A 16526-nucleotide genomic window follows, 5' to 3' on the forward strand; every position below is an offset into this window, starting at 1 on the left:
GTCAGTGCCCCAGTACCTTATTCAATGTGCAGGGGTACTGGAGTGGTAGTATATACATGTCAGTGCCCCAGTACCTTATTCAATGTGCAGGTGTACTGGAGTGTTGAGGTAGGTTTGACATAAAAAGTGACTGGTAGTAGGATATACATGTAAACGGGGTAATCGTGACCAGTAGCAGGATAAATATATACACTGAGTGTATAAAACATTATGAACACCTGCTCTTTCCATGACATAAACTGACCAGGTGAATTCAGGTGAAAGCTATGATCCATTATTGATGTCACTTAAATCCATTTCCATCCATTTCAATCAGTGTAGATGAGGAGGGGGAGACAGGTTAAATAATTATTTTTAAGCCTTGAGACAATTGAGACATGGATTGTGTATGTGTGATATTCAGAGGGTGAATGGGCAAGACGAGAAATTAACAGGGTAGGTGCCAGGCTTGAGTGTATCAAGAACTGCAATGCTGCTGGGCTTTTCACACTCAACAGTTTCCCGTGTGTATCAAGAATGGTCCACCACCCAAAGTACATCCAGCCAACTAGACACAACTGTGGGAAGCATTGAGTCAACATGGGCCAGCATCCCTGTGGAAAGGTTTCGACACCTTGCAGTGTCCATGCCCTGATGAATTGAGGCTGTTCTGAGGACAAGGGGGGTGCAACTCAATATTAGGAAGGTGTTCCTAATGTTTTGTACACTCAGTGTCGATACTAATGGTAATTGCAATAAATTATCTATGAACAGCAGCGTAATGGTAGTAATTAATCAAATCAATAATCAATTTACCAACAGGCATAGGTGTGAGGGGGCGTGTGGGTGTATGTGTGTGGTTCAGTAATGAGAGCTTCCTGAGATAGAAGATCAGCGCAGCTCAATGCCTTTTTCACGACTGTGATGTAAGAGGACCATGTAAAGTCCTCAGTGATGTTGACACCGAAAGTACTTACTCATCCCCAGTCAGAAGAGAGAAGAGAGACAGACGGTAATTCTCAAGCCTGTTCATGACTCCCACTAAGAGCTAATGCCTCCTACATTTTTCACTTTTTTCGCTCCTCTGCATCCTGGCAACTCTTCCAACGCCACCCTAGTTTTGACTATCTTCCCTTTTCATTTCATAATAGGCTCAACTGTCAAGAAGCTAGAACTCATGCTGCTTGTCCTTTACGGCTAGCTTAACTGTTGCTATGGCAACTACTCAAGTGCAAGGGGCTGAGGTGACCCAAAATGCATTTGGGGAGCAGAGCGCTACTTGCTACACTGTTAGCCTTCGCCCCAGTGGGAAGTGGATGGGAGAAACATGTCCAGATGTGTGTGTGTGTGAAGTCTTCCTGCCAACTCCAGAAGCCCAGCCAGTGGGTGATTATGGGGTTTTGTTAGGTCCTCTATAGAACACTATGGATCTTCTCAAGGCTGCAGAAAACACTCTACTACTGGAAGATCATATCAGAGCAGAACTACCATAGTGTTATATTGTACAGCAGAGCAGAACTACCATAGTGTTATATTGTACAGCAGAGCAGAACTACCATAGTGTTATATTGTACAGCAGAGCAGAACTACCATAGTGTTATATTGTACAGCAGAGCAGAACTACCATAGTGTTATATTGTACAGCAGAGCAGAACTACCATAGTGTTATATTGTACAGCAGAGCAGAACTACCATAGTGTTATATTGTACAGCAGAGCAGAACTACCATAGTGTTATATTGTACAGCAGAGCAGAACTACCATAGTGTTATATTGTACAGCAGAGCAGAACTACCATAGTGTTATATTGTACAGCAGAGCAGAACTACCATAGTGTTATATTGTACAGCAGAGCAGAACTACCATAGTGTTATATTGTACAGCAGAGCACACGCTGTCCCTATGCCATACTATAGAGAGCTGCTATTCTCACTGATCTGAAGACCATTTTGGGAGATAAAAAACATGTCCTTTCACTTTAGTGTCTATGTAGTGCTTTTCAATTACGTGACATATTATTTGACCCAAAAAATTCTGTCTGAGGCACTATAGGCTATGTGTGTGTGAGTAAGACAGAAGCAACACGTGGACCTCTTGTAGAGTTCTTTAGTGACTGGGACACAGATATTACACTCTGTTTGTCAATGTTTTAGTATTTATGCTTTGGCTGCATACTAGCATTATGATCTAAGTACTTCACGCTCTTGTAATCTTCTCACCCCTGACCTCTGACCCCTGCAGGACTTTATGATGGAGCTGACGGCCCACCAGAGCAGCGTGGGGAACGTGCTGCAGGTGGGCAACCAGCTCATCTCCCAGGGAAACCTGACGGAGGAAGAGGAGGATGAGATCCGGGAACAGATGACTCTGCTCAACTCCCGCTGGGAGAACATCCGCGTGGTCAGCATGGACCGACAGGCCAGGTACTGGATACACACATACTGGAACACACGCATCTATGACCCCCCTCCACCCCTTTCCTCTCAGACACACATACACACGCATTAACCCCCCTCACACATATGCACACATAGTATTTAGTATTTTATTAGGATCCTCATTAATTGTTGCCAAGGCAGCAGCTACTCTTCCTGCGGTCCAAACAGAAATAAAACATCACATCATACAAAACATTGTGCTTCATACAAATTTACATTACTCCATTATTACATTACAATATTACATTACTCCATTATTACATTACAATATTACATTACTCCATTATTACATAACAATATTACATTACTCCATTATTATATTACAATATTACATTATTCCATTATTACATTACAATATTACATTACTCCATTATTACATTACAATATTACATTACTCCATTATTACATTACAATATTACATTACTCCATTATTACATTACAATATTACATTACTCCATTATTACATTACAATATTTACATTACTCCATTATTACATTACAATATTACATTACTCCATTATTGCATTACAATATTACATTACTCCATTATTACATTACAATATTACATTACTCCATTATTACATTACAAATTTACATTACTCCATTATTATATTACATTACTCCATTATTACATTACAATTTACATTACTCCATTATTACATTACAATATTACATTACTCCATTATTACATTACAATTTTACGTACACATTTACATTACTCCATTATTATATTACACATTTACATTACTCCATTATTATATTACAATTTTACGTACACATTTACATTACTCCATTATTATATTACAAATTTACATTACTCCATTATTACATTACAATTTTACGTACACATTTAGATTACTCCATTATTACATTACAATATTACATTACTAAGAATAATGTGTGTGTGTCTCTTCACCGTCTGGCTCTATGTCCCATACATTCCCCATGTCTTGTGGGGAATGTATGGGTGTTTGAGCTGTGTTAACTGATTGAAGAGACAGTTTGGCACATTCAATACATCAATACCTCTCACAAAGACCAGTAGTGATGCAGTCAGTCTCTTCTACTTTGAGCCAGGAGAGATTGACATGCATGTTGTTGATGATAGCCCTCCATGTATTTTTAAGGGCCAGACGTGCAGCTCTGTTCTGGGCCAGCTGTAAGTTGCCTATGTCTTACTCTGCAGCACTGGACCATGTAACTGGGCACTAGTCGAGGTGTGATAAAACTAGGGCCTGTTCAGTCGATTGTGACGTCAAGAAAGCAGAGCAGCACTTTATCACGGACAGACCTCTCACTATCTTAGCAACCGTTGAATCAATATGTTTTGACCATGTCAGCTTGCAATCTAGGGTTACACCAAGCAGTTTAGTCTCCTTAACTTGCTCAATCGCCACATTATTCATTACTAGATTTAGATTAGGTTAAGGGTTTAGCAAATTATTTATCCCAAATACAATTATTTTAGTTTTTTCTATACCGTATTTAGGACTAGCTTATTACTAGCCCCCCATTCTAAGTGACTGCAGCTCTCTAAGTGTTGCAGTGTTTTCATTTGCTGTGGTAGCTGACGTATATAATGTTGAGTCGTCAGTGCACATAGACACACAGGCTTTATTCAAGGCTTGTTAAAGGTCATTAGTGAAAATAGAAAACAGTAATGGGCTAAGACAGCTGCCTTAAGGTATACCACACTCTACCTGGTTTACTTTAGAGAGGCTTCCATTAAAGAAAACCCTCTGTGTTCTGATGAATAGGTAGCTCTTAATCCACGATATGGCAGAGATTGTAAAGCCATATCACATTTGTTTTTAATGTCAAAAGCTGTGCTGAAGTCTCACAAAAGAGCTCCCTTAGTCTTGTTATTATCAATTTAATAATGTCCTTGTCCCTGACCAGATTATTTTGAGGCTATGCTTACATGACACACAAACCCATGGTTGGTTGAAGAGTGTGTGTGTGTGTACCCGTTGTGACTTGTGAGTACAGTATGTGTGCTGCATTGTCATCCCCCCCAGTGTATTATGAGGTCATTAATTATCACATAGTCTATGCTGAAGCAGCTGAATAGACTGCTATCGCGTGCTCTGTTGGTCACACAGTTGGTCTTTCACCATTCACAGCACACTCTCCCCTCACTCTTTCCCTCCCTCTCTCTATTCCTCCTCTCTTTCTATTTCTATATTTCTCTCTCTCTGTTCTCTCTCTCTAGGCTCCACGAGGTTCTGATGGACCTTCAGCAGCAGCAGCTGCAGCAGCTCTCTGATTGGCTGACAAAGACGGAGGAGCGAATCAGAAAGATGGAGATAGAGACAATGGCGGGAGACGTGGAGGGGTACAAGGCCCAGATAGAGCAGCACAAAGTAAGGGAACATTTGATTGACTGGCACAAAGTAAACAAATGGTTTGATTGGGCATCACAAAGTAAAAATATAACTAGACAATCTGATAGGACAGCTGTGTTCACAGTACTCCCAATACGGCAGTTTTTAAGCAATATCACCTTTAAATATGTGACCACCATAAATGGACCCCCATAAAGCTTGATGGTGCCTGTGCTATGATTGCCTGTACTGGGCTGTTAATGGTTTGTGTTGGTCCAGGGGTTGCAGAATGACCTGGAGGCAGAGCAGGTGAAGGTCAACTCTCTGACACACATGGTGGTGGTGGTAGATGAGAACAGTGGAGAGAGCGCCACTGCTGCACTGGAGGACCAACTGCAGGTAAGAGTAAAGCTTAAATTAAGTCTTAAGTTAATTGTTGATTTCAAGTGATTGTATAATGGCTAAATCTCACTTTCTCTCTGTCTTACCCTCTCTTCCTCCTCTCAGTCTCTGGGAGAGCGCTGGGCGGCAGTGTGTCGGTGGACAGAGGAGAGGTGGCACAAGTTACAGGACATCCTCCTGGTGTGGCAGCAGCTGCTGGAGGACCAGGTGAACACAAACACACATACCCACATTTTTATTTTGACTTGAATGCTACTAAACTGAGAAAAGTCCACTCATTGAGAATGAGCTCCAATCAGTTCTGATTGGAAGTTCCTTTACTGTAGTTGGAGTACTGGAGAAAGCCTTGTATACACAGACATAGGATCTCAGTCTAGCGAGACTTGAGTTTGACTGTTTGTTATGAGGTTCAGGTAATTCAATAATCTCAGGTAATTGTGTTCCCTAATTCAATTCCCAGCTCTAAAATGAGCTCACACATCAACTAGTCCCATAGCTCCAGAAATCATTCCTTTGTTTGTGTTATGTCAGAAGGTTAACCTATTCACTCGTTCCTCTTTCAGAGTTTGTTCCAAGCGTGGCTGACAGAGAAAGAGGCGGCCTTAGGTGAGGTTCAGACCAACGCCTTCAAGGACCCGGGAGAGATGAATGCTAATGTCCGCAGATTAGCGGTAAGTGGTGTGCCACAAGATGCTACGACATGCTAATTGCTAGGCTACGTTCATGAATGACGTAAGCATTTACCTGCAAAATCAAATTGCCGTATCCTTTCTAAGAGCTCTGTGATATAAAGAGTGGGCTCGTTTTTGCCGAAGTGCAGGCGGACGAGGAAATTCATATTTGGCTTCATGTTTTATTACCAACTATATTATCAGGAATGTCAAAGGTAATATAAGGCAATCAAAAAGTTCAGCCTGAGATTTAGAGCTTTGGGAAATGTTTTCTTATAATTTATAATACATTTATAATGTGAATCTCTATGGTTGCTGTGGGCTACAGTATAGTCTAGACACACAGAAATTACCACTGGAAACGATTAGCAACACCCAACATCTTTTCTATTCTGTTTATTATTACTTTGCGAACCACATGCTAACTGCAGATGCATTTGAGGTCGGCTAGTAACCTTTGACCCCTGTGGCTAGCTCCTGAAGGAGGACATGGAGAAGAAGCGGCGGACGCTTGACCAGCTGAGAGATGCGGGACAGGATGTGAGGTCACTGCTGAGAAGCGCCGAGGCGGGGGCGAGGATCGAAGGAGACACAGAGGAGCTGACCCAGAGATGGGATAACCTGGTCCAGAGACTAGAGGACTGCTCCTACCAGGTTTGTGTGTGAATGTGTTTGTGTGTGTGTGTGTGTGTGTGTGTGTGTGTCAGTCCCAATATCATAACACCTCAACAAGACCTGAGCTTGTGGAGACACAGACACAAACCTGTGTGTGTAGGCAGCTCAATTCCTGTCCTCATATCACTTAATTACCTAATTACCATGGAGACCAAATGGCATGAAAAACATTCAGCTGACACATTCAACCGCCCTAACACATCTGGACAAGAGGAACACCTGTGAGAATACTGTTGATTGACTACAGTTCAACATTCAACACTATTGTTCCCTCCAAGCTCAACACCAAACTCAAATCAAATCAAATTTTATTTGTCACATACACATGGTTAGCAGATGTTAATGCGAGTGTAGCGAAATGCTTGTGCTTCTAGTTCCGACAATGCAGTAATAACGAGCAAGTAATCTAACTAACAATTCCAAAAAAAAACTACTGTCTTATACACAGTGTAAGGGGATAAAGAATATGTACATAAGGATATATGAATGAGTGATGGTACAGAGCAGCATAGGCAAGATACAGTAGATGATATCGAGTACAGTATATACATATGAGATAAGTATGTAAACCAAGTGGCATAGTTAAAGTGGCTAGTGATACATGTATTACATAAGGATGCAGTCGATGATATAGAGTACAGTATCAACGTATGCATATGAGATGAACAATGTAGGGTAAGTAACATTATATAAGGTAGCATTGTTTAAAGTGGCTAGTGATATATTTACATAATTTCCCATCAATTCCCATGATTAAAGTGGCTGGAGTAGAGTCAGTGTCATTGACAGTGTGTTGGCAGTAGCCACTCAATGTTAGTGGTGGCTGTTTAACAGTCTGATGGCCTTGAGATAGAAGCTGTTTTTCAGTCTCTCGGTCCCAGCTTTGATGCACCTGTACTGACCTCGCCTTCTGGATGACAGCGGGGTGAACAGGCAGTGGCTCGGGTGGTTGATGTCCTTGATGATCTTTATGGCCTTCCTGTAGCATCGGGTGGTGTAGGTGTCCTGGAGGGCAGGTAGTTTGCCCCGGTGATGCGTTGTGCAGACCTCACTACCCTCTGGAGAGCCTTACGGTTGAGGGCGGTGCAGTTGCCATACCAGGCGGTGATACAGCCCGCCAGGATGCTCTCGATTGTGCATCTGTAGAAGTTTGTGAGTGCTTTTGGTGACAAGCCGAATTTCTTCAGCCTCCTGAGGTTGAAGAGGCGCTGCTGCGCCTTCCTCACGATGCTGTCTGTGTGAGTGGACCAATTCAGTTTGTCTGTGATGTGTATGCCGAGGAACTTAAAACTTGCTACCCTCTCCACTACTGTTCCATCGATGTGGATGGGGGTGTTCCCTCTGCTGTTTCCTGAAGTCCACAATCATCTCCTTAGTTTTGTTGACGTTGAGTGTGAGGTTATTTTCCTGACACCACACTCCGAGGGCCCTCACCTCCTCCCTGTAGGCCGTCTCGTCGTTGTTGGTAATCAAGCCTACCACTGTTGTGTCGTCCGCAAACTTGATGATTGAGTTGGGCGTGCATGGCCGCGCAGTCGTGGGTGAACAGGGAGTACAGGAGGGGGCTCAGAACGCACCCTTGTGGGGCCCCAGTGTTGAGGATCAGCGGGGAGGAGATGTTGTTGCCTACCCTCACCACCTGGGGGCGGCCCGTCAGGAAGTCCAGTACCCAGTTGCACAGGGCGGGGTCGAGACCCAGGGTCTCGAGCTTGATGACGAGCTTGGAGGGTACTATGGTGTTGAATGCCGAGCTGTAGTCGATGAACAGCATTCTCACATAGGTATTCCTCTTGTCCAGATGGGTTAGGGCAGTGTGCAGTGTGGTTGAGATTGCATCGTCTGTGGACCTATTTGGGCGGTAAGCAAATTGGAGTGGGTCAAGGGTGTCAGGTAGGGTGGAGGTGATATGGTCCTTGACTAGTCTCTCAAAGCACTTCATGATGACGGATGTGAGTGCTACGGGGCGGTAGTCGTTTAGCTCAGTTGCCTTAGCTTTCTTGGGAACAGGAACAATGGTGGCCCTCTTGAAGCATGTGGGAACAGCAGACTGGTATAGGGATTGGTTGAATATGTCCGTAAACACACCGGCCAGCTGGTCTGCGCATGCTCTGAGGGCGCGGCTGGGGATGCCGTCTGGGCCTGCAGCCTTGCGAGGGTTAACACGTTTAAATGTCTTACTCACTTCGGCTGCAGTGAAGGAGAGACCGCATGATTCCGTTGCAGGCCGTGTCAGTGGCACTGTATTGTCCTCAAAGCGGGCAAAAAAGTTATTTAGTCTGCCTGGGAGCAAGACATCCTGGTCCGTGACTGGGCTGGGTTTCTTCCTGTAGTCCGTGATTGACTGTAGACCCTGCCACATACCTCTTGTGTCTGAGCCGTTGAATTGAGATTCTACTTTGTCTCTGTACTGGCGCTTAGCTTGTTTGATAGCCTTGCGGAGGGAATAGCTGCACTGTTTGTATTCAGTCATGTTACCAGACACCTTGCCCTGATTAAAAGCAGTGGTTCGTGCCTTCAGTTTCACACGAATGCTGCCATCAATCCACGGTTTCTGGTTAGGGAATGTTTTAATCGTTGCTATGGGAACGACATCTTCAACGCACGTTCTAATGAACTCGCACACCGTATCAGCGTATTCGTCAATGTTGTTGTCTGACGCAATACGAAACATCTCCCAGTCCACGTGATGGAAGCAGTCTTGGAGTGTGGAGTCAGCTTGGTCGGACCAGCGTTGGACAGACCTCAGCGTGGGAGCTTCTTGTTTTAGTTTCTGTCTGTAGGCAGGGATCAACAAAATGGAGTCGTGGTCAGCTTTTCCGAAAGGGGGCGGGGCAGGGCCTTATATGCGTCGCGGAAGTTAGAGTAACAATGATCCAGGGTCTTTCCACCCCTGGTTGCGCAATCAATATGCTGATAAAATTTAGGGAGTCTTGTTTTCAGATTAGCCTTGTTAAAATCCCCAGCTACAATGAATGCAGCCTCCGGATAAATCGTTTCCAGTTTGCAGAGAGTTAAATAAAGTTCGTTCAGAGCCATCGATGTGTCTGCTTGGGGGGATATATACGGCTGTGATTATAATCGAAGAGAATTCTCTTGGTAGATAATGCGGTCTACATTTGATTGTGAGGAATTCTAAATCAGGTGAACAGAAGGATTTGAGTTCCTGTATGTTTCCTTCATCACACCATGTCACGTTGGCCATAAGGCATACGCCCCCGCCCGTCTTCTTACCAGAGAGATGTTTGTTTCTGTCGGCGCGATGCGTGGAGAAACCCGCTGGCTGCACCGCTTCGGATTGCGTCTCTCCAGTGAGCCATGTTTCCGTGAAGCAGAGAACGTTACAGTCTCTGATGTCCCTCTGGAATGCTACCCTTGCTCGGATTTCATCAACCTTGTTGTCAAGAGACTGGACATTGGCAAGAAGAATGCTGGGGAGTGGTGCACGATGTGCCCGTCTCCGGAGTCTGACCAGAAGACCGCTTCGTTTCCCTCTTTTTCTGAGTCGTTTTTTTTTTTGGTCGCTGCATGTGATCCACTCGGTTACACTGGTTGTAAGGCAGAACTCAGGATCCGCATCGCGAAAAACATATTCTTGGTCGTACTGATGGTGAGTTGACGCTGATCTTATATTCAGTAGTTCTTGTCGGCTGTATGTAAAGAAACCTAAGATTACCTGGGGTACTAGTGTAAGAAATAACACGTAAAAAAACAAAAAACTGCATAGTTTCCTAGGAACGCGAAGCGAGGCGGCCATCTCTGTCGGCGCCGGAAGTACTGGGTCTCGACACTACCCTCTGCAACTGGATCTTGGACCCTGACGGGCAGACCACCGGCTGCAAGAATTGGCAACAACACAATCCAAAATTAAATCTAGAATCGGCTTCCTATTTCGCAACAAAGCCTCCTTCACTCAAACATACCCTCGTAAAACGGACTATCCTACCGATCCTCAACTTCAGCGATGTCATTTACAAAATAGCTTCCAATAATCTACTCAGCAAACTAGATGCAGTTTATCACAGTGCCATCCGTTTTGTCACCAAAGCCCCTTATACCACCCATCACTGCGACCTGTATGCTCAAGTCGGCTGGCCCTCGCTACATATTCGTTGCCAGACCCACTGGCTCCAGGTCATCTATAAGTCTATGCTAGGTAAAGCTCCGCCTTATCTTAGTTCACTGGTCACGATAACAACACCCACCCGTAGCACACGTTCCAGCAGGTATATCTCACTGATCATCCTCAAAGCCAACACCTCTTTGGCCGCCTTTCCTTCCAGTTCTCTGCTGCCAATGACTCAAACGAATTGCAAAGATCGCTGAAGCTGGAGACTTATATTTCCTTTACTAACTTTAAACATCAGCTATCAGAGCAGCTAACCGATCGCTGCAGCTGTACATAGTCCATCGGTAAATAGCCCACCCAATCTACCTACCTCATCCCCATACTGTTTTTTATTTACTTTTCTGCTCTTTTGCACACCAGCATCTCTACTTGCACATCATCATCTGCTCATCTATCACTCCCGTGTTAATTTACTAAACTGTAATTACTTCGCTACTATTGGCCTATTTCTTGCCTTACCTTCTCACGCCATTTGTAAACACTGTATATAGACTTTGTTTTTTTCTATTGTGTTATTGAATGTACGCTTGTTTATTCCATGTGTAACTCTGTGTTGTTGTTTGTGTCGCACTGCTTTGCTTTACCTTGGCCAAGTCGCAGTTGTAAATGAGAACTTGTTCTCAACTAGCTTACCTGGTGAAATAAAAATAATAAATAAATAACACCTCCTCACACTGACTCTTAACACAGAGGCCCCTCATGGGTGTGCCCTCAGCCCTCTGCTGTACTCCCTGTTCTCGCTGTTTGCATGACACAAACTCCATCATCAAGTTTGCTTATAGGGAGGAGGGAAGTGAACTGGCATTGTGGTGCCAGGACAACAACCTCTCCCTTAATGTCAGCTAAACTAAGGAGTTGAATGTTGACTTCAGGAAGCAGTGGAGGGAACACAGACCTGATCCACATCAATGGGACTGCAGTAGAGAGTCAGCAGTTATAAGTTCGGCGTTCACATCACCGAGAACTTGACACGGACCAAAAACCCTCCCACTCTTGTCAAGAGGGAGTAATAGCGTCTCCAATTCATAAGGTGGATGAAGAAATTCGGCATGCCACCCCGAGTGACTCAAAATACTACCGCTGCACCAGCGAGAGCGTCCTGACCGGTTGCATTGTGGCCTGGTACGGGAATTGCCACGACTTCAAGGCCCTCCAGGTGAAGACATCCCAGTACATCACTGGGGCCGTGTTCCCACCCATCCAGAACGTACTTGAAACGGTGCCTGAGGAAGTCCAGCAGCATAATCAAGGAACCCACACACCCCAGCCACGAACTGTTCACTCCCTTAGCGTCAGGCAGACTGTATCAGAGCGTGAGGTCTGATACCAGCAGGCTCAGGGGTAGTTTCTATCTACAAGCCATCAGACTGCTGAACTGCTGAACTGACCATACTTTTCTGTGACGTTATTGCAGAGCCTTCAGAGGCTTGCGGAGGCCCAATCGAGCTTCGTACCACATCGCTGTGCACCTCCCAAATTTTGTAACAATCCGAAGGGCTCCATATACACTAGCTCCGCATTGACATGATTGGTTGACCTCCTTGACAACTTCCTTCACAACTGCCCTGTGAAACACAAGAAGTAGGAATGCCCTGACTTCTGCAGAGGCCATATCTAATAAATGCTTGTCAGATTGACCATGCAGAGCCTTTTACACTTATGCTAAAACGTTTATTCTATTCTACTGAACCACTTACTTTATTTTCATATTCTTATCTTTTATAATTTTTTTTGTTGCATTTTTGAAAGAAACCTGCAAGTAAAGCAATTTCGTTGGATTGTGTGTATCTTGTGTATCTTGTACGGACGACTAATAAAACTTACAACTTGAAACAGAGTCAGTAGGTTGCACAGTTTCTCACTGGTCTGTCCAAAGAGCCATTAGTGGATGGAAACCTCCAAATAAGAGAAGAACAACAAGATGAAAAAGCAGTCAAGCCACTGCACGCAGAGGATGTAAATGACTATATACCTGTATACCAGGCTATGCTGGTGTCAGACTGCCCATAGGCATTTACTAGTCACAATACCACAGTGGCCATTTTGATCCAGTTAACTTGTCCTGTTGGGTTCTCTGTTCAGCCCGGTTCCAATCAGTCGCTCACACGCATGTTCTGAACCATTGCCAAGGTGACGGAGGCCGTGACGAAGGCCGCTGAGATGGCTCAGATTGATGAACGCGTCGCAATGGAGACGGTTGTGATGGAAACTGTCGCTGTGGCGGCAGCACAGCCTGAGAAGGTGCTTGACGACCAAGAGCTGGCCCCGCCCACTCCTCCCAAGAGACGACTGGTGGAGACGGATGAGTCGGAACTCAGGGGAGGGTAAGGACTGGAACACACACACTCACACACTCACATACAGACAACTACATCAGTACAGAACCAAACTCTCTCTGCTCCATCAGGTTGGAGAGTGACTTATCTGACCTCTTGAGATGGCTGAACACATGGAAAGTTTCAGCTCAGACCCTGGCCTCTACTGACCCTGAAAACCATGACCTTCAGGAAAAACTACAGGTAGGTCCATTAAAAAATACAGCTTCCATGATGCATTTACAGGTAACATTAGGTGCTCTCAATTTGGCGTTGGCAAAAGGTTGTACTTTGGGATCAATGGAAAGCTTTTTGATGAGTTGATTTCATGTCTGTCTTCCAATCACTGTAGGCTTTGGAGGCACAGCTGTTGTCGAAGGAGGCTCAGGTTGGTCAGGTGACCCAAGGAGGGCGGCGCCTGATGGAACCCCTGGAGAAAGGTAGGGAATCCCCAGAAAAGCAAAATAAGCAGTACCTTTATTTATTATGTTTGTATTTTGTGTTTAACATTTGTACCGTTGTAGCAATGTCCTTCAGTTTTTACTACAGTTACACATTATTTTATGAATAATTTCTGTTGATATGATTGGATATTGGTTCACTCTACTTGACTTTCACCTTCATTTCATAAAGTACATATCTCCTAGGTGAGGTTTGTTTTAAAAGCTTGTTTGTACACATAGATTGAAGTACAATACCAACATAGCTACTGTTGTAGATCAGAGCTGTGTGCTGGAAAACCTTGGTAGAGCATGGGTGGAATAGTCATTGTGGTGCTCATGTGAATTTCCTATCTTTTTCGACTTCAGACCAATGCCTATCCTCACTTAAAACAGGTTTTAATGTATTTATTGGCTCTTCCAGAAATATCCTGTTCCTCAGTATTTACTAGTGTTGGTCTCGTAAGATAATTTTTCCACAGCTGTTGTATACTTGGTGGTATTTTTAAACCTGATTTTTATTGGTTGCCAGTAAGCATGACTTGGGTGTTTGCAGGTATTGTCATAAAAACCTGCAGCAGGACTTGAGGCTCCTGGCTTCATTTACAGTGCAGTGAAACGCTCAGGCACTCCTGCTTTATTTGTTTACAGCAGGATAACTAACAGTAAGGAAAGATGGAGAAGTATTGGTGTTATAGTGTTGGTGTGGTTTTGTTGAACCTTTCCACCTCTCTCTCCCTTCTCTCCTTTTCTCAATCTCCCCTACATTTTTATTTGACCCATTCTCCTTGCGTCTATCTCACCCTTCTCCCCCTCCCTCATTTCTATTTCTCTCTCTCTCCTTCACTCCTATCCTTCCCTACCTCCTCCCTCTCTGTAGAGGGAGTGAGTGTGGACTCTATCAGGTGTGATATAGATGTGGTGGAGGCTGAGTGGGAGGTGTGTGTGAGTGAGCTGAAGGCTCTGTGTGACTGGGTCCAGGCCCAGACCCGGGTCAGGAGCCTCTGCTCTGAGTTGGCTGCTGTGGACAAGGTTCTGGGAGAACAAGACCAGTGGCTGAGTGGATCAGACAGTACCAGATCTGATGAGGCTGCCCTTAGAACCCTCAGGACAGAGTGCAAGGTTAGAACCCAACCCTTAGAACCATCACCCTCACCCTGACCTCTGGCTTGATTATCGCCATGGAGACGACCCCCACTGAAACTGTTAAACATCACAAATCATATCAACAGATGTGTCGTGAAGTCTGTTTACCCTTTCGTCTTATCTGTTTGTATCTCTGTCTCCAGTCACGGTTGGCCCAGCTGACTGCCCTGAGCCCACGATTGGACCAGCTCTCTGCAGAGGTGGAGTCAATAGATGTCCCGCCCACTCTCACAGCCAACATGGCTACTGTCTCTGCCCACCAGGCCTCCACATTGCAGCAGCTACAGACCAGGGAGCAGGAGATCAATGCAGGTATGGGACCACAACATTGCTTTAACATTTGCTCGAAATCAATGCAGGGACTTGACCCGTGCTCTGACAACACTGTATAAACGCTTTAAAAATGCTTGGTCGCCATTGGGTCAAAGCTTTATCAATGCCCAATGAATGGACTTGTGTTCTTTCAGCACTTCATCAGTGGTGGCGGTCCTAAACCTTCCATAGTTTTTACTGAGGCTACAGGATTGATGCCAGATCAATGAACTCTACTGGCTCTTACTGCTGGAGCTGTGATATGACATCAGCTTTATATCCAGCCTTGGTTGGACAGAAGTAATCGATAATGCCCTTATATGACCACTGAATACGCAGGACCGTGTGTGTGTGTGTGTGTGGGTGTGGGTGGGTGGGTGGTCTCTGCCAAGCTCCCAAGGACCAGGTTTTGAGTTTTAGGAGTTCTGAAATCAATCAACATTTTTCTCCTGGAATTTATGAGTCCTGCTCGAAAAGAATGTAAAAGTATATTGGAGAGGCCTATTTGTCTTCTGACCTTAAAAGGAGTGTGTGTGTGTACAACTGCCCTGAGGAAAACCATTTTGTTTCTGCTTCAGAGAGGCAGTCTTTCACTGGGCCTCTCTCTCTCCCTTTTTCTCCCCTCCCTCTCTCTCTGTCTGCTGTATATAAACACAGGCAGATTATGCGAGAGTACTCATGCCCGTGAGAGCAGTGTGCGTTGTGTTAATTTTTGCCCAACAGGGTTGAATTTAGCACATTCTGTTGAAGTATGTTGATGCATTTTTCTGTTTTCATTGTGTTTACTGTGGCATATTGAAGGTTCAGCGGGTATGAACCACTGACTTGCATTAGTTGCGCAGCCTCATTTAGGCTTGCCATGAGGCACACACAGCAAACATCTGGAGCCCTGGGCAAATGTGCAGCACACGCTCTATCTCTGACATACAGTGAAATGGAAGGCGCACAAACACACCCACCCACAGAGAGCTCAGTGAGTTCATAACAGCCACAAATTATAACAGCCAGTACCTATGGGAATTCCCAAAACAATACTCTGACCCCTTGTGGCAACTAGATACTATAACCCTTGACTTAACAGTGTCTCCTCTCCCCCTGTCTGTGTTCCAGCGCTGGCCAGCCTCCAGTATGTTGATGACCAGAGGGCCCAGATAATACAGGTGGTTCAGGGTGACCAGATTCCTGTGGTCAGTGTGTCTGGGACTGACCTCGTAGATGGTCTGGAGGCTAGACTGGGCACACTGCGGGAAGCCATCATGGATGTGCCTACAACGGAGGGGGCAGTGGAGCGGGCACAGGTGAGTGGCTTCGGGGCTTTTATTCATTGTTCTCTGTACTGTGTTCCAGTTGTCTGTGTGTTATCGTGTAGCAGTGTATTTGTGGGTTATCTGTTAATGGCTGAGTCCAGACCTATTAGATGTCTGTCTGCTCTGGTTCCAACATACAATGGGCCCATTCTCACACCTATACGTCCCTCTTTAATCTTTCAACCGCAACAGAGGAGAAAGAGGGATGTGTGTGTATGTTTGTGCTTGCAAGGGTGTGTTTGTGAATGTGTGTGTGTGTGATTGAGAGAGAGTCTGTAGGAATGTGGGTCGGCTGTAGGCCTCGTTATCGTGGTAGATAAAGCATGGTGCCAGGGCAGCCTGGGAACTTTCTGGGCACCCTGCCTGCTGCCTGTGGCTCAGAGCTTCAACCCT

At 44.9% G+C, this 16526-nt stretch overlaps 1 protein-coding gene across 5 annotated transcripts in view; it reads left to right on the forward strand.

The window, feature by feature from the left end:
- Positions 1-16526, forward strand: part of utrn (utrophin) — a 334500-nt gene that overhangs the window by 79947 nt on the left and 238027 nt on the right. For all 5 annotated transcript variants that reach the window (XM_042300851.1, XM_042300850.1, XM_042300854.1 and 2 more), the window contains 12 exons: positions 2220-2401; positions 4628-4778; positions 5019-5138; positions 5247-5348; positions 5705-5812; positions 6287-6466; positions 12744-12937; positions 13021-13132; positions 13281-13368; positions 14249-14490; positions 14658-14826; positions 15937-16124. In XM_042300851.1, the coding sequence (XP_042156785.1) occupies positions 2220-2401; positions 4628-4778; positions 5019-5138; positions 5247-5348; positions 5705-5812; positions 6287-6466; positions 12744-12937; positions 13021-13132; positions 13281-13368; positions 14249-14490; positions 14658-14826; positions 15937-16124 (1836 nt within the window). The remainder of the gene's footprint in view (positions 1-2219; positions 2402-4627; positions 4779-5018; positions 5139-5246; positions 5349-5704; positions 5813-6286; positions 6467-12743; positions 12938-13020; positions 13133-13280; positions 13369-14248; positions 14491-14657; positions 14827-15936; positions 16125-16526) is intronic.

This window comes from Oncorhynchus tshawytscha, linkage group LG18, assembly GCF_018296145.1.
Source record: "Oncorhynchus tshawytscha isolate Ot180627B linkage group LG18, Otsh_v2.0, whole genome shotgun sequence".
NCBI lineage: Eukaryota > Metazoa > Chordata > Actinopteri > Salmoniformes > Salmonidae > Oncorhynchus > Oncorhynchus tshawytscha.